Source organism: Notothenia rossii (assembly GCF_949606895.1).
Source record: "Notothenia rossii genome assembly, chromosome: 8".
In the NCBI taxonomy this organism is placed as follows: domain Eukaryota; kingdom Metazoa; phylum Chordata; class Actinopteri; order Perciformes; family Nototheniidae; genus Notothenia; species Notothenia rossii.
This window is the reverse complement of record NC_136906.1, coordinates 16,532,729-16,558,086: the sequence shown is the minus strand read 5'-3', so window position 1 is coordinate 16,558,086 and position 25,358 is coordinate 16,532,729. Positions and strand designations below refer to the sequence as shown.

The 25,358-nt window shown below is 42.5% G+C and overlaps 2 protein-coding genes across 3 annotated transcripts in view; one reads left to right on the top strand and one right to left on the bottom strand.

Annotated features, from left to right (window-relative positions):
* Positions 1–25,358, top strand: part of coro7 (coronin 7) — a 109,337-nt gene that overhangs the window by 55,441 nt on the left and 28,538 nt on the right. The gene's annotated exons all lie outside the window — the stretch shown is intronic.
* On the bottom strand, positions 466–24,436 carry vasnb (vasorin b). 2 transcript variants are annotated; one of them, XM_079641732.1, is made up of 3 exons: positions 24,171–24,435; positions 16,888–16,949; positions 466–4,424 (listed from the first exon to the last, which is right to left on the bottom strand). In XM_079641732.1, exon 3 carries the CDS (start codon positions 4,391–4,393, stop codon positions 2,336–2,338), a length of 2,058 nt encoding a protein of 685 aa, XP_079497858.1. In that variant the 5' UTR covers positions 4,394–4,424; positions 16,888–16,949; positions 24,171–24,435; the 3' UTR covers positions 466–2,335. The 2 variants fall into 2 exon arrangements, with proteins under 2 accessions (XP_079497858.1, XP_079497859.1); XM_079641733.1 differs by lacking the exon at positions 16,888–16,949 and having other exon boundaries at positions 24,171–24,436.

Sequence of the window (25,358 nt, the reverse complement as noted above, 5' to 3'; positions counted from 1 at the left end):
TCAATCATAATCTTCATTCCCCTGCCTACAGCTCACTGCTGGTAAGGAGCAATTTCATGACTTCTCGTTTATGAAAGCACACATTAAACTCTTGGCCTGGATGTTTTCCAAAGTTGATCGTTCAGTCCACCACTTTGTTCAAGAATGTATCAGTTGCATTGACATTGAATTATTAAAGACATTCATGGTGCCAAGAGGTTAAATCTTACTAACATCCAAGCCCTAAAGTGTGGGTAATAATAAAATAAGCAAAGTTACTCCTGCACTTATACCTTGGTTACCTTTCTGTCTCTTTCCTGGACTCCCCCTCCTTTCATGTCTTCCCTCGCCGAGTTGAGTGATGGTTTAAAAGGAAAGGGAAGTCAAAGACAAACATAATGCCCCCCATTGCTTGTCAATCTTAGCCTTCCTCTTACAAGAAAATGGTGGAAACTAAAAAAAAAAAAAAAAACACAACTCTGTTCATTTTATTTTTGGATATTCATTTAATGATAATATCACTTTTTTTCACATGTACAAATATGTTTACACAATTAAAAAAAAGCAATAAATGACAAAAAAGAGCTTCCCAAAATCAACAGGGAAAAATGAACAATCAAATCAAAAATACTTGGTTATCTTTGATGTATTCTATCATTCAAAAGAAGATTCCAGTTGCATTTGCTTGATTGTGGTGTTGTTGGGTTTGCAAGGTGTTATGTTAGCAAGGACCCTCTAACTGGGCGCTGGGAATACTGTAGGAAGGTAACTTTACAGACATTCAGAGATGTGTCTTTGGTGTCTTTGCCTACACAATAGGTAGAGTTGTTTGAGGCTTAATGTACTACTTGCCATGCGGGCAGATAGAGAGGGTGACTGATAGTAACTTGATGTCTACAGGTCTTTGCACAAGACAGAACACGTCTTGCATTATCACTATCATTGATAGATCTACACACAGACACGCACACACACACACACGCGCACGCACGTGCACACACACACACACACACACACACACACACACACACACACACACACACACACACACACATAAAGGTTACTTCTATAATCACAGATTTGGATCTCAGTACCCTACCTCTAAACAACATTGTAAATAAGTGTACTTCTCTTGTGTGTCTGACTGAGCTAATCTGCCTAGGTGCAAGGTGGCCAGAAGAAATGGTTCAACACATTATGCTGAGCATGCTATTTTTACTAAGGGAAGCACAATACACTATTTGATTTGCTTGTGTTTGGCCAGGCCATGTGATATGATGTAGATGAATTGTAGTTCAGGGATAAAATGTCCCTTGCTGTGAATATAAATAATAAATATAGTCTATGATGTTCTCTTTTGTCGTACAGTCACAGGAGTGCTTAGTGTAAAGTCATGCTCTTTACTGTATGAAACAGTATTGTTTCCCTCTGTACCTTTTGTAAGCCTGCTTACCTTCTCCCTTTGTAATGGCAAAGCAGGCTGAGGGCGTCTGAATTGAGAAGGGTGATTTAGTTTTGAGTCTGTCCAGACTCACATCTACTTAGACTGTCTGACATTCTGAGGGCAAAGCCCTTTGATTGACTTTGCTGGTACCAAACGAGTTTTAATCTTCAAAGATTTTAATCTGCTGTTTTGTCTGTTAGTCACAAGAGGTGGGGGGTGCAGGGTATATAAGGCTGTTAACAGTCAAAATGTTGCACAGTAAAAAAAAAACATAGACACAGTATAAAAAACATACACAACATAAAAAGAGTTTTACAGCCAAATAAAGCAATACAAGCATAATGTATTTTCTCTGCGCGACTTCATTTGGTGTCTTAGGTCATTCACAGCAAGCACTGATCCCTTAAGGGTAGTACTGAAGAGTTGCAACATACAGCACAATCTATTGCTGGTAGTGTTTAGTTGGGCTGTGTAATGGGGAAAGACAACACAACCCAATTTCAGTGCTCTCTCCTGTATGAACAGATAAAGGACAGTTCACCCAGTCCCTTAGCCCTAAGTTTCAGCCAATGGCAACGCACCATCTGTCCCGGCATCACAGCTGAGAGGTTGTCATTCCAAGAATTTGAGCTGGGAAACTTTATTGAAGCAGGATGCAGCATGTAAATCGAGAGTAGGCACTTTCAATGCATTTTGAAGTCCAAAGAACAGTTTATGAACTTATTTAATGTCTACTTTGACAAGCAAAGGGCATTGATTTAAATATATGTCCAGTTTCTCCTTTGCTTGTTGACTGGCTGAAACAGTGTCCTCCAATTCTTTCACAACAGCATTTCATACTCTTTGTAATTCACCAGTGGAAAGAAAGGGCTGAAGAATTAAAATCCTTGTTTAGGTTGTCAATGCCACGTGTCAAAAATAGGAAAGCTTGTGTGAATTCATATTGTTATTTGATGTACATTGTTCCTGTAGTAGCAACACCTCATATTCCAGATTGCCCTTCTGAACAGCAGGTTCCGGGATCATAAGTTGGGGCTGTTTTTGAGGCAGTGCCCCATTGTCCAAACCAGCCTTCACTCCATCCAACTCTAGCTGGGAGGGCTCACAGTCTAGGTCCAGGTGGCCCTTTGCTTTCTTCCTGCGAAGATAGCATACCACTCCCACTGCTATTGCAATCAATACCAACAGTAGCAAGATGGCAATAACAGGCACGATCATAGTGGTCAACTTCTTTTCCCCTGACCATGCAATAGAGCTACTGCTTTCAGCAACTGTGTGGGCCTCGGTGCAGACACTGTCCACGCCACTAGGGGCACCTAATGGACTAGCACACACATGGTACGTGGAGTTTGGCTGGAGACCTCTGAGTGTATACTCTGGGAAGGATGCTGGCAGGCTGAGATGATTCGGCCTGCGGTCTGGCCCAGAGAGATTGCGGTAGGTTAGGCGAATACCACGGATGTAAGGCCGCATCTCAATGTAGCGGTGGAGGTCCAGCAGAATTGAGGTTGCAGTTGCTTCATGTGAGCTGATGTCTAAATCTATATTGGCAGTTTCCACTGGAGTGTCAGTTTCAGGTGGTGAAGGCAGATGAAGGTTTTTGATTTCACAATACATGCCATAGGTGCCATGTGGACAGAGACATTGTACCTGACCATGCTGGTCCAAACGACAAGTACCCCCATTCAGACAGGTGAGAGGGGGACAGAAATGCTGCTCCTCGTCGGTGTCTATGCTGCTGCTACTTGGGGATGCAGGGACAGGAAGCAGGGGAGAGTCAACATCTTCATCCTTCGGGTCGTCACTGGCCTTTGGGGCTGGAATAGCTCTAGTAGTGCTTGGTAAGGTAGTGACAGGGACAGGCAAGGTTGTAGTAGTAGTAGTTTTGACAGTACTTGTGGTAACTGTTGTTGTTGTAGGACATCCAAAATCCCTGTGCTCTAGTCTTTCCAATACCTTTCCAGCACTGACTGGTGGGAAATGACAGCGGGTCTCCTCTGTTCTTTCTAGGGTGATGCTCTGGGCTCTCAGCCATCTTGGGAACCATGCTAAGGTACAGAGACAGTTGAAGGGGTTCTCTGCTACAACGAGCTTTCTGAGGTGCGGTAGGAGCTGGGGGAACTCTTCAGGCAGCCCTAGCAAACTCAGGTTGCTAATGTCCAACTCTTGCAGCTCTCCAAGGTTCTGCAGGTCTTGAACCTTAAGCGGACCGATGGGGTTCCCAGCCAGGCTTAGATGAATCAGCCCCTGGGTTTCCTTTAGCGCTGAGGGGAAGGATTTAAGTTTGTTTTCAGAAATGTCTAGTTCATGGAGGTTCTTTAGACTACTCAAGAGGTTCTTATCCAGGCTGGTTAGCCCCACACCACCCAATTTGAGTGACTCTAAGTTTGGGGTCTGGAGGTCTGAAGGACCCAAGGTGGATAAAACATTAAAGCGAAGGTCAAGCAGCAGTAGTCGGGGCATTGAGAGAGCAGGCAGGGAGGTCAATTGGTTTCCCTGCAGTTTGAGTTCCAGCAGGTGCTCCAAGCCATTAAAAGCTGCAGGGTGGATGGTCTCAATATGATTACTATATAAATAAAGGCGCTCAAGCAGCACCATACCCTGGAAGCATTCCTCTGAAATGTGGGTGATCTGGTTGGATGACAAGTCCAGGTTTCTCAAAGAGGTCAAAGGTTCAAACACCCTATCGGTAAGCTCAGTCAATTTGTTTTGACTGAGGTCCAGCATTTCCAGGTTCTCCAGACCATCAAAGTCCTCCGATGTGAAGCTCTCAATGCCGTTGGCAAAGAGGTAAAGACTTTGTGTCTGTGAAGGCATTCCCTTAGGAATGGTAGATGAGCGTCTCTGGAAACATAAGATGGATTCTGGCGTGGAACAGGAGCAACCCTCTGGGCAGTCGTTGGACAAGGTCCCATCAGGAAGGAGGAGGAAGAGCAGAAAGAGCATCAGCGGAGTGAGAAAGGTCTTCATGGTGCAGGCTCTTTCTCTCTCCTTGCTCAACCTAAAACAAGAGAAAATATAAACTGTCAATAACTTGTATAATGATCCAGAGAGTGTATACAATTCATTTCTTTACAGATTGTTAACAGGGTTCATCAGTAGTACACATAATGTTGATATTGCCTTGTTTTGGTTGAGTACCATCCGACAGTTGCACCAAGAAATGTGGGATACTTGTAGGGTAATGTTGAATTTCTAAATCAAAGCATATTTTCTCTGTACAGTATACCCTCTAGTTCCTATGTTAGCCATTGTGTGGTTCTTTAATGTGTTTCAAAGAGTGAGATTACTATCAAAGGTTTAACTATGCATAGCCAGTGATCAAAGGCAGTCTTTTGTCACAAGGTCTCTCAAACAATAGGTCTGTAGCCCTAACCTCAGGTTTCAGAGGGAGTTTACTGCTATATTCTGGGAAAAGTTAACAGAATGGAGTCAAGCCATGCTTTTCTGGCTAAAGGAGTGCCGCATTCTTCCTGCAATGATCTGTGTAATAGATAGTATTGCAGGAGGCCAAAACCTTTGTTCCCTCTATAATAATGCTACAGATGGCCATCACAAGCACATGCACAGCCACACATACTGTATATATATATATATATGTTTATATATACATATATGTATATACATAAATATATGCTAATGTGTGTGTTGGTGTTCAAATAAAATAGTTTATATTTGTAAGCCGCCCACCCACTGCTATTTACTGTAGTGCAGTGCACACAATTTGGTTGCTGTGGGGTCAGAGTTATCCGTTCTCCCTATGTTTATGACAGACTTTCTAGCCTATGAAAGACACAGACACACAGCATCAATGAAAAAATCAAACTTGTTTTGTTCCTAAAATGTTGATTCAAAGTGAAAACACTGAGTGGCATTAAATGTTTTCTGTCTTTGAACACTGAAATCACACACGCCCTCTCAATCACTATACACACTGCTCTGGTCTCTCCAGTTTCATATAACCATACCGTGTCAACTTTGTCTGGCTGTATGTTCGCCATGCTGCATGTGGCCATACAAGTGTGGATGATTTACTTTCTGGTGTTCTAAGCTAGGAGAGGAGCTTTACTGATAGCCTGGAGCTGTTCTCTGACCAAAGACATAATATAAATAACTCACACTTTCTATGTTGTCATTACGCAGACTGACAGCAAGTGCTGCTTGCCAGTGTCTCTAATACTGGAGAGACTGAAAAGAGTACTGTAGATCTTCAGGAAGATATGAAGCTGTGATTTAAGCCCTTTTCACCTGAGCCCAAGCCTTTCAAAACAAACGCCCTGGTAGAGCATCAACACAGTATTTGAAAGGGCTGAAAAGGAGGAAAGGGATGATGGAAAGAGAGGAATGAAGGGAGATAAAGAAGAAACTAGTTGCAGACAAGATTGTGACAGTTTACCATTCCTGCTATATGGAGTGAGATGGCCTTGGGGTGAAAGTAAAAATCTTTATCTGTTAACCATTTTATTTTTTAGAAAGCTTTTGTCTTCAAGGACTCAACAGAAAGTACTTATTTGGTTTGATATCTCCAAACCTGCTTTCTAAAGTTGTATAATGCCCAAAAGCAGTGTGTTGGTCAACTTAAGGGAGCTTACTTTAGGGCCTTAAATGGTGCAGTTGTTGATGTCTTCACTGCACAAATACCTGAATGAGAAGCCAAGTATGTGTGACCTACAGTTTTACACAGATGGAGCACACACACAGAGAACATTCTGTTCTCTCACTGCTTACCTAGGGTTGTCGACCATTACACAAGAAATATCAAAGATGTAGCTTTGGACTTTTTATTTTCCTCATCATATTTTTCTATCTTGGTTCTTTTCCTCTAAAGTTACAAGATTAATTTCTGTTTTTGTTCAATGTCTTATAATCAAACATTGAGCAAGGTGTGGAAGCATGGCTGATTTCTTCTATCAGAGAGGCGGATACCGGGTATCATCTCATCACATCACAGCTATGACATTTATTTATCTTCTCTTTCAGCATACTTTCTTCTCCTCCTTGAAATTGCAACCTCCTTGGAAGGATTCCCTGATGTCTTATTTTTCCCTCTCCAACTCAAGGCAACCGTGGCATTTGCCTGAACCCTACTGCCAACATGTTACTGCTATTATTCAGATAATAGGAGACAGGGGATAAAGGATGTTGTGTGCAGCCAGACCTCAAAAACATGACTATACTCAAAGAGCAAGGCTTGATTGAACCAAGCAGCTAACTAGTTTCCATAGTCAGCACCTGCTAACAGTGCAGAATAACTAACTCAACTTTGGCAACCATGCATGCAAATTGGACCCTTAAGTGTTGAAATTGTTTATGGAAATGTTTGTCCACAAAGTATCGATTAACATCTGATGGCGAAAGTTTGCTGTCGGCTACAGCTGAATGGGCAGCAGAGGTGAAGGGTTGTAGTTATCCCATCATTAAAACAGTGCCTAGGGGGAATTCATTTTAACAGGTGAGTAATTACATGGTCAAAGTTGTAAAGGGTTTCTGGGTCATGCCTCGGAGAAGTCCAAAGTATTTACATTGAATTCTCTACCGTTGGAAATCAAAAATGGTATTGCAGCTATCAATAATGAGTGGAGTCACAAGTTCAAAGATTAGCGAAACCTTTAAAAGATGGCCACAGAGAGAAAGAGAGGTTTCACTTCAGGCCTAAGAATCGATGATGAGAGAGAAAGTGTGGCTGCTGTGCTGCGTCTGCTTACAGAACAAGGGAAAACAAAAGGCTTTGTGAAGATAAACAGGAGATGAAGGGCTTAGGGAGAACCAAGCAACAGCTGGAGCGTGTGCAGATGGTCTCAGGTTTTGACATCATCACTATGTGTGGGGAGCTGCATTTTCCAGGATACTTCACCAATGTGTGTATCAACGTCTACTTGATATTAAAGGGTGCCTGTTCAAATGGAATCCTGCATGCACTTTACCGTTCATCTGAGAGATGTGTCATATGTGTCTGAAGTTATCCAAAAATATTCCAACTCCTTCTTTTTCTGAGAAAGAGAAGCTTTGACTTTTGGTGCAAGAGACGACTCAAAGGGTGAAGTGCCAGAACATACAACAACATCAAGGCCTCCATGAGAGGAAAGCAAGATACAACTGAGAATATGTTTCCAAGAAACTCAACGTGGTGATACTAGCGTAACTCCCTTGGGCAGATTGTTTATTTGACTGTGCCTCATTCCAAAGTGGGCCAGGCACATCTGATAACCCAGTAGAGGAGACACTGTGGTGGATGTGGATGGGTGGGAGGTTCAGGCAGTGAATATAGCCAGATCACAGATTAAACCAGAGCTTGCTAGGTTAGATTCTCCTGTTTTCTTTCTTTCTTTCTTTCTGGAAACAAGTGAGTTTTGCTGATCTTATCAGTGGGAAAGATAAGGCGCAAACGTGGCGTCACTACAGAATGGATCCACTGAATATACCGTCTTGAGTGACTTCTGCCTTTTTGGCCTTAACTTTCAAATGTTTTGAAGTGAGTGCAGGTGGAGGGTCTAGAGAGATAGTAGAAAGACAGGCTTGTCATCCCTCACAGGGAGGAATGCCCCCCCTCCCTTCTTGCCTTCCTCCTCCTCTCTTGAGTTGTAATTTCCTTTTCTCTCCCTTGTGTGCTTGTTGAGACATTCCTGAGACAGGCAGCAGCTGACTCTGAAAAAGTGGGCTTGTCTGTCTCACTGGCTTGGCATTTAGAGCTTAACAGGGAATTGTTTTTCGGTTAATAAACAGACGATGGATTGGATGAATGACGTGCTGCTTATATGAATAGGTGTTAAAGCAGCTATGTGACCAGATCTTTTATATAACAATTGTTCTTGCATCTGTGTCTAGTTTTGGGGCTTGTATGAGAATAAAACTTGTTGGCTGAAGAGTATCAGGGCAGAAACAGTAAGGATGAAATACTAAGATAGAAGCATGGGAAAGTCCTTGCGCAACACGATGAGACATAAACGGTCAGCCTCTTGAAAAGAAACATTAAAGAGGCAATAAGAAGGGGGAAAAGAAAAGAAAGCATTTCCCCTCTCTTTTGGCTCACTTCTTCTACTGCTTTTTCTTTCTATTCGAGATGAGTAGGAGAAGAAAACAGCGGAGACAAAAGCAGGTTTCTGTCAGCAGGGGCACCGGGGTGGAGAGGTGGATAAGGCCTGTGGGAGGGTGAAGTGGGCTTCAGCAATTAAATCCCGGCGGGCCATGCGTCAAGAGCCCTTATCTTTATAGCTGAAGGCAACACGGAGGGGCAATGAAGGGTACAAGAGGGGGAAGAACACGGCGGTGTGTGTAGGGGAGCTGCAGGTCACTGTGCACTTGCATTATTTAGCAGGCCTGGCCAGAGACTACGGGGGGGGGGGGGGGGGGCGCCAAGTAACGGGATAAGGCTGCACACTACAAAGTGCTTACTCCCATTAAAGAGGCCCCTTGTCTTCTAGGACTAAATATATTAAAGGAACAATACTTGTGGCATGTGCATTAGAGTATGATCTATAGTGTTGTAGGTCTGGGGGTTCAGTTCACTAGGGTGCACTACTAAAATAAACGACTGTAGCCGCTCCTAGTGTAGATTTACTACAGAAGCACAGGGACATGACATCGTATCGGTTGTAAATGATGACTTAGACACCTAGAGAAAGCTGGAGTGAGCCCTCTGACTCCCCGCATTCCTAATTCCCCCATCCCCAACTTTTTTAACAACCCTTTTACATCTCTGATGATCCTTTCAGAAGACAATGGTCCCTACCTCCAAACACAATCTCCTGTATTTCCCATCCTTTTATACTGTCAGTAACATCATTGCCACAGCTGGACCCCGTTATCCACAACATGGTGGGGATATCCGTCAACTTGACAAAGGGGCCAAGAGGGAAATTAAACATGGGTTTTGTAGAATATTCAGATGATGAAAAGTTTTCTTAAAAAGTAGCACAGGTGAGAAAGAAGCATGGCTGTACAGAAACACAAAACACACCTATGAGTTTGAAAATTAAAGACATGTTTTTTTGCCTCTCTATTGTAAGGCTTAATTGCAACACAGGTTAAAGAAACTATGTAAAACACGCGAGCAGAACGTGCCTGGATCAGAAAGGAAGGCATGTTTTGAGACAAAATGTGTTGGTGTCACTCATCGTCCGAGGCTTCCCATTGTGGGATTTATTTAACTGTATTTATACTGAAATGAATGTGATCATGCAAAAGCTATATTTTCTTTCCTTTTATAATGTTGTCCAATCAAAGTAAACTGAATCTCTCAGATATATATAATATGCTCAAATTAGTGACAAACCACAGATACAAGGCTTGGCTGCAAAGCATATGTAATGCAGTAGTAGCGTTTAGAAAAAGAGATGATTTTCAAATGTATGCTTTACTAAAACTCCATTGGCATCAAAGTCAGAGTACAAACACAGACGGGAGAGGCGGATATGTGGAATGAAAGAAAGATGATAGCTTTATGTCTGTCAGTGGCAATACTCATCTTGAAGCCACAAACTCATTGCCATGCTTTGTAGTGGGATGGAGGGGGATTAGGCGCTGTACTAGTTGTATTACTGCTGCACAAACAAAGCTTTCCAACTGATTTCAGCCTGGCCACAATAAGAGACTCTATAATAGTCCCGTCCATTGTGCTTTAGCTCTGCCAGGGCTGATTGATGTCCAAGGGTTGTAGCTTTAATTAACACAAACATAAACTCAACTAACGGGAAGGATCCAGTCGGGCTTCCTCCTACTTTTTGTTTTCCTTCTACGCATTTCGCTCCATATAATCTGCACATCTAAATGAGTTGCAAAGCAGTTTACTGTTGGTGTGAAAGGCAGCCCTTTTCATCTGAAGATTTATGCTTCAGACCGGGTCTGCTAAGGACGGTGTGAAGCCTTACCATTGGAGCCTGCAGCTGGAGGACTTGAAAGAGACCATAATATACAGTCCAGGGGTGAACAGGAGGGTAGTAAAATATTCTCAAAAACACGGAGCGTGAAGTGAAATGGGGCAACTCTGTTTGGTTTTATGATCGGAGTCGGTAGTTCCATTTTTCCATTCCTTTTGTGCTTAAGAACTATGTTTGATTTCATAATTGAGAATCCAAATGAAAAAAAAAAAAACCCTGAAAGAGTTTATCTGGTCAGATAGCATCAGTCTAAAGGACAACAAAGCCTGTGAGGCAGAGAGCAACTCCTTGAGGTCAGAGGTCAGGCTCAGTTTAATGTTTCTACTGCTGCTCAGTATTCTGTGGCCCAGACATCAAAGATAACAGGCCCTGTTCAACACGGGCACACGCCCAGCTCAAGTTACACACACACACACACACACACACACACACACACACACACACACACACACACACACACACACACACACACACACACACACACACACACACACACACACACACACACACGTACACGTACACGTACACCTGAAGCATGCTGCTCCTTGTCTCCACAACAGGTGCTTTCTCTGCTCCTCCGGGGCAACATGAAATCCAAAACTTCTGGCGTGTGTCTGAGTAAATAACACAAGCTACGCCATAGTAGAGCAGGGAGGAAGGCGGAATTGGCCACAGAGTCAGGCTGAGGTACAGTAGGCGGCCGGGCAGCCAAACTACTCAGAACTGGGACTCTGAGAGAGCAAGTCTGCAGTCTGGCTCTGCCTCCTCTGAGCTTTCCAGCAAAGAGGTCAGGCATTATGAGTTCCAAAAGGAAATGTGGACCATTTCCTTTTGTGTTATTGCCGAAGGATAGTGTTGTAGGGGCTAGGCTTGATTTTGTTTTTATAAAGGCACACTTGAGGGGGAGGTTGCACTCACTGAGGTAGACTCTCTCTTCCTCTCTTGTGTCTCTTTCTCAGTTTATACACAGTGCCCTCTTGTTTTGCCCAGTAAGCTATGTCTCAACACTGACACTCGTCTTTTCTCAGAGCACCCTGCCCTGTGACCTCTCACGGACAGATAGTGATATCGCATCTGTCTGAGATCTTCACAACAGGACTCTCACATTACACACACTCAAAGAGTTTCAGTGCACAGCATCGGCCTTCATTTCTTTTCTTATTCTCTGCAGTGTTTGCACCTAGAACTTTTAGTCAATCTTGTCCCCCCTTTACGCTGTGACCTAAACAGCCTGACCCCACTACTCTGCCAAGTCTATCTTGGACCTGGCTTGAATCCATCACAGAAGAGTGTCAGAGAAACACAAACAACACCTCTCTGCTTTACTTACAATCTGTCTCTTACTCCCTCTCTGTCTCTGTTTTCATTTCCCTCACACGGCAGCAAGCCTAACCATTGAAGAAGTCTGATTTGTGAAAGAGGACTACATCACCAGGAAACAATAAATAAGACATCCAACTGTCACATAGCTGCAATCTCTCCAGGCCTTGGCTTGTGCCTTAATATCCTGTGTGTGACAGTTCACGCCTCGTCGCAGAATCAAAACTTCCTTGTACTGTCTGGCTCGCTGACCCTGGAGCAGTGTTGTTGCAGAGCTTTGTCCTTCTGATAGGGACACCCAAAGCAAACTGGTAAGATACAGCAAGTGACATCTCAAAACGGCTCATAGTCTTCTAAATCAAACATCAGAGGATCTGGCCTTAAGCAGGGATAGGGCAATGTGTGTGCTGTGTGTGTGGTTGCTGTTTGAAGTGGCTGGATGGACCAGTTATATCAGTCCGCCACAAGCCTGGATTGATGTATGCACACTCCGACTCTCTGCCTAGCTCTTTGACATTCATTCCAGCTCCAACATGACTGCAATGCTATTTTTCTTTCACCAAGCCACCTGATCTTTATCTACCTGATGCGTATAGGATATATGTTTTCAGAGTTTGAAAGGTTGTTTCTTTCTATATCCCTTGATAAAAAGTATTTGTGTCATTGTCAGGACATATTTGGACAGCATGCTTAAACTATCATTCTTGTCTTTTTGTATAAAAGATGAAGTCAAGTTCCGCACTGGCTGTTGACACTGTTTTGTTTTACCTTTGTCCTTTGTTGCAATCCAACAATAAGGGTTTCAATTGGAGCTCAAGTAAATGTGTATGAGTCAGGCGTCAGGCAGGCACACTGACAGACTGTTAGACCGGCTGACTGGCAGCCTGACTATCCTCGTTAGACAAACAGTGTCACACGTACTCGCTGAGAAAACAATCGCAAATTACACATCTGCCTGTCTGCTCATCGGTCTGTCCATCATCTTTCACTCGCTCCTTAAAAGTAATGCTGTGACTCATCTGAATATGTCCTCTGGCTTCCAGGAAGTTAAATAAGTCTCAACTGATACTGTAGAATAGTTCAACTGGAATGATGTCAAAGCGCCATCAATCAGTGCTTTGGACAACTTACAGTAGCCACTCTTCTTTGACACATCCTACAATTGTTGTCTTCACCTTGCCCCTTTGCTCACCTCTTTTCTCACTCTCAGGTTTGTTCATGTAGTTGGCATGAGTATGACTGGAATCTTATGAAAAGCCCTGCAGGGTCTTTAGGTAACAGTAGTTGTCAAAGTGTTCATTAGGCTGAAGGCTAAAGAATGGAATGGTAAACAGAAACTTGGCCAGGACACACCAACTCACCGCTCATTAGCAGAGAGCAGTCTTTCTGTCGGACTGTGTGCATATATTCAAGGTCAAGGTGTTCAGATCTGCAGTTACAATAAGGTCTGACAACTCGTTTTACACGCAACCATTTCTCACTTTGTCAATCTGAGTGAAAGAAGTTCATAATAAGAATGTAAGAGATGATTGCTATGTCTGCAGGGGAAGGAAGCAAGGAATGTATTGTTGATTGACAAATGAGTTATTTATTGCTTGTTATTCACTATGACTTGTGACATTGTTGGTAGTGCATGTTGTCATGGAATGAGTACGGTTTGAAAGTAAGACAGAATCACTTCTAAATGCAGGTTTTAATGACATCATATAAATCATGTTGTACACGTACAATACATTTTTTATGGGATTTTTTTTCCCATTCTGCAACCTCCATTTGAAGGCAGGCATTGTGCCCAGCCTCACACCCCTTTTCCAAGAGTAACCGTTTGTGATTTTTCTTGTAATTCTGGCCTGCGGGCTTTCACCTCATAAAAAAACAACACCTCAGACATGAGCCGCACACACACAAGATAAATGTGAGATGAAGATCACTGCTGCAGATTAGGATGACACAAAGGAATTTATTGTGAAACTACTGCCTGAGTTGGTGTCACGCCAGCACTGGGGAGGTTGGCTTGCAAAATAGCAGTCAAGCAGCACATTTCCCCCCCCCCCCCCCCAACATGCCTCTCCATGGCTCGCCTCCAGTGCCCTGCCTTTACCTCCTGAAGAGTGTTGATATGTTTGTTACACATTTCTACCACTTTTTGATTTGATTTTAAACAATCAGAGTGGCTTTTTAGACACACGTGTGATTTGATTGGTTGTGTACTCCACTTTTATCATTTCCATATATTTTCTCTATCCTATTAGAGTCGATTAAATCCTCATTTTCCAATGTCACCGCACCCTCGAGCCAACATCAATCTTTAATCCATGATTTGATTATCACATCGGCCTGCATTCTCCACTGATTAAACAGGTGAGCCCGGCTTTCTGAGCGAGAGCAAAGACATCTGTCAGCGACTGTCTATTATTACATCAACGTTCACTCGTAACTCCCGTAACAGGTGTGCACAATCAGAGTATTCCTCAAACAAGGTGAGAGAGAAGAAAGGGGAGGTCTGTAGGGACAGAAAGGGAGGTATAAACACTTTCCATCACACAGAATGCTTACATCTGCTGAAGGCAACACTTTGGTGCACTAAGGAATTCAGTGTGCATTTCTTAGACTATTCTAGAATATGAACTTGTTCTTATTTCCAAATCTTCGCAGCATGATCTGCATAGAGAAACTGAAACACACTGACTGTTCATACACAATCATATGAAAAATACACAAACACGCTCCAAACTGGTGTTTTTTGCAACTTTTGATTTCTTATTTCCTACTTTTGAATGCAACTTTTTTTTTACACTGCTGTCACTTTGGATTCAAATCATTTCCTCACATATGAACATACTATTGAAGCTGACTTAAGCTGTCTAATCCATCACTCAGAACAGGTTTAAATGATATGTTATGTTACGTTGTTACTGTCTGGTAATGCAGGTTGAGTTCAGTTTGATTTGAAAATACTGTACTGCATTACTTTGATACCAAGTTCCAACAGTCTGTGAGCAGATTTTCATAATTTGTGGTCATGAATGGAAAGCTATACATGCCTTCAATGGTAGACAAAACGTATTCAAATTTCTAAAAACACAGCACCATGGTTTACAGGATATCTAACTCCGATGTAAAGTATATGTGATTTTGAAGTTAACAGGATAAACACTTTTAAAGGGACCTTTAACCTGACCTTTAGTGGATATAAGGGAGATCTACTGTATGTATTTGTGTACAGTATCTGTGTGTGCGTGTGCCCTCGGGTTAGTCACACTGTCATCTACGGATGACCTGTCAGATTGCCACACACACAGAGAAGGGGAATGAATGATGCTTTGTTTTTGTAGCAGTGAACAGCAATTTGTCTGTATAAAAAGCAGTTTGTTTGCTTTCACATCCGTTGATAAACGTCATTAAGCGAGTACCGTAGATTCCTGAGCTGACCTGTAACACACAGAACAATGCGCGCCTGTGTGTTTCCTCACACGTGTGATCCGTGTGTGTGTGTGTGTCTAATGTAAACGAGTCTGTCTCTGTTAGAGTATCATTGTAGCACCCTTGTTTGCCCTTCCATGTTTGCTTTTAGGTTGAAATATTAACATTATTAACAGTAAATTAAAACTATGCACAGCGGCTACGGTGTTAAGGCGTTAATGAGCACTGGACTGAAGGGGGAAGTTGTCTTAAGGCTGTTTTTCACCTTCAAGTCTAGAAGTTTAACTCGCAGAGAAAAAAGGCCACATTAATGGAAAACACAGGCCGCTAACAGCCAGACATTTGGCTCTGATACGGAGCCTCGACATGTGCAGCTCATTCAAATACATACATTAGGTGTGGCAGCCATGTGTAGGAAAAACACAGGGAAAAAAGCCAGGTAAAACACACACATAATGTGCCGTAATTCATCATAGTGTGTTTCAGCCTTTGATGTTGAAACTTCAGGATTGAGGCAGAAACATTGTATGTTAGCATGATGAATTGTCTGTCACAGCTCATTGGCAAATAATTTACAGTTAGCAAGCGGGTACAAATTCGCAAATTCCTAAACTTGAGGAATGTGTGCATACGTTACAGCCAGAATGTATCCCCAGAAGAAGAACTCTGAGCTACAACTACTCTCCCCTGGTCTCTGTTCTTCCCTGAGGACGACCAGGCTGACGGAGGCAAGAGCTTTAAGGCAATTAGCGAGAGAAGCTGTGTGCGTCCAGAGGCCCGAGGCTTCAGTCTTGTCCTGTGCATGTGTGTGTCTTTACAAGCCCACACAGTTCCTGTCACAGCTCATTGACAACTAGCACAACAGAGGAATGAGGTAGGACAGAGGGTAGGGGTCAGGAGGGCTGTGTAAAGTAGAAAAGCTACATTTCTCCCCAGAGACACAATGATGGATGATATTAGTTAGGGTCCAAGCAAAGGTATGTTTCACTTAAAACTGGTAAATATTCGTTTTTAGATAAATACCATTTATATTGGAAAGGAAAAATGTTGTTGTCATACTTGGAAGATCATATAGGGATAAACTACAGTGCCCATGTTCATTGCTATGAAGGAACCAGTGCAATAGTGCAGCTCATTAATGTGTTTTGATTATTTTGGATATCAATACAGAGGCAGAGAGCAATTAATATCAGAGTTTGGATAAATAGGCAATATTTCTAATATTCTAATGGATCATTTAATAGACTGTAGGAGGGTCGAATATCACCACACTATCCTTTTAAATATGTTGGAACATACATTGAAAATGACTTCATCCAATTCTGTCAAAAGAATGTATCTATTGTTTGTTTTTTATACATTTTTTAAAAACGACTCACTGTAGATGTTTATAAGGGCATATAAGAAGTCTGCTCATTATTCCACAACTCACTTCAGCAGGCACGGTAAACTCTAAACTTTCTCACTTTTCTCTGCTCCTTTTCACTCTGTCTGTAACCCTACACAGCCTCACTGTATCTGTTAAATGCCGTGTGTGTTAAGAGAGCTGCTCTTGTTCCCCTGCCAGTCTTGTTAAGAGGCTCAGTGTTGTGTGAAAGGACCTTTTGGAGGAAGCAGGGTGTTACGGTTAACACAATAAGGACCGCCAACAGCCTGGGATTTCGGTTTCTGGATGCAAATCCAAGTAGTGTATTATGATGACGCTTGTCATATGCTAGTTAAGGTTTTTTGTATTCTGATGGTAAACTATTCCTGATTTGAAAAGTAAGTGTGTACTCTAGTAGCCACATCTTACACATAATGACACAGTGTAATAATACAACTGTCTTTCAAAGCTTCACTCACCAGTTGGAGAAGCTTCCTCCTCTGCTATCGCTCCACTTTTATGGTTTTAGGTTTTCTTTTCCCTGGAAGTAACAAAACAGTTTTAGCTGTTAGACAAATATGTGACTTACATTTTTCATCCCCACTTATTTGGAGTCCACCCCCCCTGTTGTTCATTGTTAATTGTCCGCAAGCAAAACAGGAAGTTTTTTTGCCTGGTAATTGGGTGGATTCCAGCTGTGTGCGGGAGCGTGCTGAGCGCTGGCAGGCCGTGTGGCAGCGAGAGAGAACGACGGAGTGAAAGAATGCAGGCCGACCGCTCTCCACTCTGTCAGCTCCTTGTTCTGTGGTATCAGCCCATCAGCCGTTGCCAGAGAGTGTCTGTGTGTGTGCCTTGGTGTTTAAAACGTTAACTTAAACATAACACAAGACAGCTTTTTAAACCCCTATTGGATGTTTTGAGTTTAGCACAGTATGATCTGCATGATACTTTGAGTTTCACCTCCTTGAGCTGCTTGTGAACAGTATTCTGCCTTAAGAGGGCATCAAAGGTAAATTCACAATGACTACAAAGATTAACATTTGAGGAATTCATTTCTGTTTCAAAGCAGGATATAGAAGTGTTTGCCTGTGCTTTCCGTCAGTCATGGTTTTGATCAGGTGTTTGTTTTTGTGCGTTTAAGACAAGCTATTGCTGCTGAACAGGCCCTCAGCTTTTAAAATGAAACACAGGAACCATTTTAATTTCATGTCGTATAAGCTTGTTGGGCCCAAATGTATTATTGCATCATTATCCATCACCACAGGACAATTTGTGCGTGCGTCCATGTGTTTGTTGCTTTGAATGAATTGATTTATTTTAGCCAAATAAAACTATAAAAATGTTTTCATCAAGTCCATGGGGTCATAAATACTGTATAACTTGGTTTTTGTGGAAAAACAAAGTGACCACTTGATAGATGTTTTATAAATGTGGGACATTTGGCCACAACCAACTACATCAAAATGTTCTCTGATGGCAGATTTAAGTTTGTATTTAATCAATTCAAGGCATGGTCGTAAAACAGTTTAAGAGATAATTAGCTATGATGCACACAGTATGTTCCCCCATTCCTGCAGCAGAGGTGGACTCTTAACTACACATCTATTCACACACTAGATTCCCTCCTCCAGTATCTTTCCACCATGCACTGTTTTAAAGCCATATTTCGTATTCCTAAGCTCTGAGTCAAAGAGTACGTCAAGATTGAAAGCAGAGTGCTAAACCATGTGATTGTGTAATGCCTGAATCCTCAACTAACTTTGCATATACCATCTGTGAGTCATCCTGCATCTCACGCTCGCTCCCATACAGAGTGCAGTGTTTACATCTGTAAATAATCTGTCACAGTCCAGCGTTGGTTTTTGCTCACTGACCTGCTGCAGATCCTTTTTTTAATGCACTTGGTGTTTGTTGGTCTGTGGGAGTGTTATTCTCTGCTGCACAGAGGCTTTTGTGTATGCTTTAATGAATGCCCAGTATTATATTTGGTTATTTACATTCACTTATCTGTGAAGGTTAATGCATGATATAAAGTAGTGGGTAATCTTGTGAATGGAGGACTGACACCCTTGTGTGTAACTTCTGTGTGCGGGCTCTTGTCTGCTGACCCTGCCGTGGTCGGTTTCCTAAGGTCACTATGTCTCCCTCGCAGACAATCCCTTGACTGTAGTGTAAATATTTTGCTTTTAAAGTGGAACCCTGCACTCAAAATAGATGCAATATCATCTTCACAACTAAGCTTCATGGATGTCTGGAGCACTTTTGTAAAAGGCAAAATTGTCACCAACTATATTCCTGTCTTGGTTTGCCCTCATAGCTCAGGCTACCTTCTCCACATCTTTCCATGAGACATTTGGTTTTTAAAGTGTGCACTGACAAATCACTCGTAGTATCTTTGAACCTGCTTAGTATCTTTCCTTTCTTCTCTTTGCCGGCTTATTGGTTTACTTTGATACTTCTCTCCTTTCAACAAGCTATATTTGTCATTCCATTTCTTAGAGGGCTGATACTTTTTGTCCACTATAATCTTCTTTCTTCCTCTGTGTTCATCTGCTAAACATAAATATCGCCTCACCCTTCTCCTTCTCTGTTTCCCTTTTCCTCTCTGTGTCACTCCCTTTCTTTCCCCCCCATTCTGGTTTAATGTCTCCCAAAGCATTACAGAGCCGAGCACTTCGCATCATCTAAAACGTCCAGCAATTTGTCTAAATTATAGCCCAAAGCCAACCTGCAGAGGGCGGCTGGGATAAACACAAAGAAGCTTGTTGTTTGCTGTAGGTGGGATGCCTGTTTTGATATTTATGTTGAATATATAAACGGGCGACAAGCTGTGACAAGTTGTGTCCCGACTGCTCGGCCGTTGATTGCAGCGTTGAGTGATTAAGATTCGGGGCTGTTAGACGATGGCATTCAGATATAAACATGCAGGCAGGTATACGTGCTGATTTCCTCTCTTAAGTCGCCTCCAGCTCTCTTACGGCGCTGACAGCAGCAGATAACAACATTATTTGTGTCCCTGGCAGAAACGGAAATAGACATGAAGCAAAAGGGGAGCACAGAACACGACGACTGATGTCATGTTAGAGAGCGGCTCTGCCCGTACGTGCGTATGGGCTTGTATGTACAACGTGATCATATGAAAAGGTGTGTGAACGTGACCACTTTTTTTGACAAACAAGGTCGTGGACAATGGGTGGAACACACTAACCCACAGATACACACACCTCATAACCGAGCAAATGTACTCTGTCATTCAATCCATATTCAGTAAAACATTAACATTCGTTTCAGCGGTTAAATATTTGACCTTCTTCTCAACGCGAGATCTATCTTTCCCACTTCAGGTTTTAGGCAAACTGTGTGTGTGTGTGTGTGTGTGTGTGTGTGTGTGTGTGTGTGTGTGTGTGTGTGTGTGTGTGTGTGTGTGTGTGTGTGTGTGTGTGTGTGTGTGTGTGTGTGTGTGTGTGTGTGTGTGTGTGTGTGTGTGTGTGTGTGTGTGTGTGTGTGTGTGTGTGTGTGTGTGTGTGTGTGTGTGTGTGTGTGTGTGTGTGTGTGTGTGTGTGTGTGTGTGTGTGTGTGTGTGTGTGTGTGTGTGTGTGTGTGTTGTGTGTGCCCTTGCTTTGCTCTTGCCCAGCAGAATATCTGGTTCAAGGCTCATTTCCTAATTGCAGTGCTGGCCAGAGGTAATTACAACCTTAGATTAAGAGCTGTTTCTCTCTCTTTTTACAAGCCTACTGAAATGCAGCAATTTGTGGTGAATTTCTGGGATGAGCATCCTCCCTCTCATCCTCTCTCTCTCATTTTCCATTCGTATCTCACTCCCTCAATACTTCCCTGGAGTTGGTTTAGGAATTCGGGGAATATTTTGGCTTTCTTCAGATTTTACAACCAACATGAGAAAGTTCAAGAAAAGCCGTATTTAATGTTAAGCTTCTTTTTATTCATATGCTTTAAGATAAACAAACTAGTAAAACCGTACAACTCTGAGCATGTGTATGTCTGTGGACACGGAGGACAGCAGTTATTTGGGGTTTGCTCTCAAGCTGGGGCACTCCAAAGCCCTCAGATCCCTTCGCATGTGTGTGTATATTTATGCAAGGTTTTGAAGTGGTTCTTCTGAACGCATCATTTGGCCGCATCGGCAAGCTCTTCTTCAATTTAGCTTGGCAGGCGTACAGGCTGGGGTTCGCCTCAGCATACCGCTGGGTCAGCATTGATGTGTGAGGCTGAAGCCCTTGAAGCCAAGGGTTTTTATTTAAGACGCTTCGTTGAGAGAGAGGCTCTTGGTTGTCAACCAGGGAACGCCCCCCCCTGCTGTGCAGCACCTGACGAGGGGCACGCTGCAGCCTTTCATTTTGAAGGAGGAAGAATTTCTACATGTTGAATTGTCTCGCACTCACACATACGTCTTGCTAATTGTGAGAAGCCCTTCCTTTCACGTGGCCTTGTGGAAAACAAACACACGTATTCGCACACTTATTCCAACTTTCTGCCCTGTCGACTCCGCTCTCTCTCCCTGCTGTGTGAGTGCCCCACTCTTGTCCTCTGCTACCTCCACCTCCTCTCCTCCCTTTGCAAGGCCTCCTCGCCTCAGCACCTGACTTTTAACCCTCTAATCCCTCTGAGGGTAAGATGCTTCAGGCACTGCCTCTAATTGGCGTAAAACGGAGCTATGGCGGAACGAGGCACAATGTGAAAATCCTCTGCTCACAAAATGCCCACATTTGTTTAGCTGCAACTCTATACTTTCAAAAAGAAACTGTGCTGAGTTGTGTTAATAAGTACATTTACAGGAAGCACAAGTGCATGAAATATGTGAAGCAGATGTGTTTAGACATGTCTTAACACAACAAATGAAAGAAGAAAACTGTCAATCACCTTCAGCAGAAGATTTTGACATCAGTGCTCTTTTCACTCGAGCTCTTTGGTACAGATAATGAAATGGAAGTCTTGATTTTGTAAAAATAAAAGGATGACAGTTCAGGCTGACACAATGTTGGTTTCCAGATCCCGGATGGAAAGTGTGGTTTCGAAATCACTGTCACACTGATGTGATAGCGAGCTGACTTTGAATTGCCTACATTTGAGGTGTTATGACAAAGAACTCCTTTTCCTTAGTCGTGCTTCCTATCCACAAACCACAATGAGAGTGCAAGAAAAGTCCCTTGGGGCAGATAATCCACCCAGTGTGCTTATGTGTCTCTCTCAATGCTCACACCAGCATACACAATTGCACATGTATCCCAAAACGTTATGAATAGTTGTTATGACAAGGTGTGGGTTCACATCACAGGTCAGGAGAAGAACTTTACACCATGTATGTATCTGCCCCCACAGAGACCTACATCATACTTCTTTCTGTTTGTCCTTTCGCAGCGCAGCGCATGTCAGTGTCAACAAGCGTCTGTGCAAACACAACAGTCTGCTGTGTGGAGAACAGAAAGCAGCAGCAGCAGCAACATCAGGAAGAAACTACACTGGCACAATCACTCTCTTGTTTTCTAAGTGTTACAATCTGTGCATCGTAGCAGCCTGAAAGTTCTCCACATTAGTGAGGGATAATTGGTCTCCTGTGGCTGTGCTGCTGTGTCTGGTAGCCTAATATAAACCAATTACAACCATTATATACTGTCAATGACACAGTAGCTTCTCCTACAGCATAATGACAGCCTGTGAGGAAACACATGGCGAGGAAACAAGCCGTACACCGGGGTAGGGGTTAATAGCGGGGCCATTGGAGTAGTTTACGCCGCCTGTTTAGCCCCCAGGAAGGATTAGGCGATTTTGCATGCCTCTTTTGTGGGGGCTTTGTAAAAGATGGTAATCTGAATGAAAGCTTGAGGGATCGTGGTCAGAAGATTGTTCTTATATAAATTAAGCATCTTAGACGAAAGGCATGTGTGGAGTATTTTACCCGGGTATATTTTGATTCACAGTTGAGTTTTGTGGCTTCTGTTGGTTTGGGTCTTTCAGTTAATAGGGAATCATTACATCTCGCTTATTTCAATGTTAACACAATGGGATTAATCTTAAACAAGGACTGGTTTGTTCATTTTTTTTGTGGTCATCGGCCCACCAACTGAGTCAAAATGCTGGCAAGTTTTTTTTTAAAGTTCAAACAAAGTTAAAGAACTTATTTGGGACAAAATGAAGCTTCTTCTTTAATACCCTCTCAGAAAAAGTTTAATTTATTGGCATTATATTTGGTCAAATGAGATGAGATGAGACTTGCTGTTTAACTTGTAATTCAGTGATTGGGCTGTACACGTTAAGTCATGTAAGTCCTATTGGATGTTAGTTTATTTGTGGCTTGGTCGATAAGGGATTTAATCTTTCAGGAATTTGACCTTATCATTGCTCTGCTCTGTGCACACTGAAGGAAGGTGATGTTTCTCTGATTTCCACTTGTACATATCTTTTCATCTGAGCCAATGTATTGTCATCTGTCCATTGCAGCACCTTCAGCTAAAACACCTAATGATTGATTAAATCCAGCTCTTGGACTTTTTAACACTTCAATCAGAGTAGACTATGTATTATAAAAATGCTTAACCCATTTATAACAGTAGCTCTTGATTGACATTATTAATAATATAGCGTGGTGGAATCAATCATGGTTGTGACTGAAACTTGGCCAATAACTATGACAGAGCTAAGATATTTGAGTAGACAATCAATCCATCATATGGTGTTGCAGATTTATTTGCTTCATGAATTCCTAAAGATTTGTTTTTGTTTCAAAGCCTTAACAAAGTCAGGCATGGCGTTGCTTTGCAAGACTTTGAGAGTGTGTGCATAAAGTCTACAGTGAAATAATGTATCTACCAGAAATAGGGAAAAAACGCCTAGAAGATAACTACTGGCACCCTGGATATTGCCAACCTCCACTTGTTTCCAGGTGCAGCCTCATGCTAAAATATGTGTTGACTTTGCATTATCTGACACCTCAAAACCATTGCAGCGATAGTGTCATGTTGAGGTCCCTGTTATGGGACGTTCCCCCCTGTGTGGGTCCAAAAACAGCTTCCCCTCTGCGGTGAACTGTGCTCGGTGCGGTCTAGACTCTCGGCTCGGCCCCTGCATGCTGCACGGCGTCCTGCGGTCCCACACCAGCCCGCCTCATTACCGCCCTGAATGCTGCTGTAACTCCGCGCACACGCTCAAGTTTTACGCTTTACTCCAATACTGTTTTATTGTCAATATTGGCCGATCTGAAGAATTGGTGCATGGCGACAGACTTGCGTAAAATCCCGTTTACTTTTCACCGGCTCACCGGAGCGATCATGTGGATTTAAAACTCCTTACAACAAAGAACTACATTCTTTAATAAAAGTGTTTTTTCTTTTGCATTTTAAAAAGGTAGCTGCATGCATTGAGAAGAAAACGTAGTATTTTAACAATTCCACGCTGTAAGCTAAAACTGTTTTTAAAATACTACCAAGTTATTGTTGAACTGCACTAAAACACTGAGGGTTTCCCTAAAGGGAGTTGTCGCATTGGAAACACAAATACAACTTAAATGAACACCGATGGGTGGTGGCTTGTGTTTATAAGGGAACATAAACCTGAAAATGAATGTCTCACTGAAAACGAATCAGGTTATATGTGCAGTTAATCTATCTGTTTTTAGAAGCATATTCAACCCAACTGCATAACACTTTTTACGCGTATTTACGCACGTCTTGATCCTGTTATAAGGGTTAGATCCACAAAGTATGGCATTGTTATGTTTATTTTATCATTCATAACGGGAAACTCTTACCCTTAACTTCGAAGAAGTAAAGTTGTGAGCGCAGTCGCGCTCGTGTGTTTATCCAAATGGAGCAGTTCACCGATATAACTCCAAGACCTTGTAGTTTTCCGTGTGCGCGCTCTCACAAAAAGTTTCTGTGAATGTTTTACACTTGTAGCGAACGATCTTCATCAAATCCTTGGAGAGATACACCGACATCCACGTCAAGGAATGCTCAAGTGCTGCCTCCCATGGACAAAAGCGCTTTATTGGTGAGCACATAGGAGAGTTTACGCGGAGAGGTGGGAGGGGCTAGGCGCACAGCAGCAGAGCGCAGGGCTGCACAGAGAGCAGCTCCTCACCTTGCAGTTTGGCTGAGGGTTAAGGAGAGGAATGCCTTTCAGTTCGCTATAACTTAATGCCTACTTGAACGACCTGTTTTAAGCGAGAGACATTACTGGTTTCATTATGTACGCTTCAAACACTTAAGTTACGTTTAATTTGAATGATTACTTCCTAATTAAATTCAATTAAATTATCTTTTAAACATGCATTTTAATCAGCTCAACTGAAAAATAAGCAAGTTGGCTTGAACATAATGCTTAAAGCCATAGGGCAAATGTTGGGACCATACCAAATCAAACTAAATATCTCTTTAAACTACAATAAAGTATTATGGTTGAGTATTATGATGTAAAAAAAAAAGCTGAGATCTTAAAATGTATGGAGGAATTGTATCTATTCACACCCTTTATCCCTTACAGTGGGACTGTCCATTGCCTCATGGTCGCTTCATTCACTGAGCCATCTGAGAAAGCTGAGAAAGCTATTGAATACTTCCCAATGCCAGTGACAAACTACCCGTCGGCAGCTGGCAGACTATTTCAATGTCAGCCAGTCCCAACAAGGTGCAGTAAGGTGATAGCTCTCAGGGACCATGTCACCTCGGATGTGTACTTTTAGCCACATGTCACAGAATTAACTGGAAACTTGAAACCTCTAGTGTACAGTGCTTAAATATTTGTATATGTTTGACCTACATGTTCATGCAGAACGTCTGTTCTCTCCAAATGTTGACAAGAAACTGTATAACACAATTAAAGCAGGACAAATGTATCTGTGTGGTGGTGTCACTCAAGTGACTCTTGCGGAAAGCATACAGATCCAAGAAAATATTCAACAAATTAGCCCAGAGGCCATCCCCGCGTCTCCTTAAAC

Coding starts and splice junctions, on each gene's coding strand:
- vasnb (XM_079641733.1), bottom strand. CDS start 4,393: ATGAAGACCTTTCTCACTCCGCTGATGCTCTTTCTGCTCTTCCTCCTC.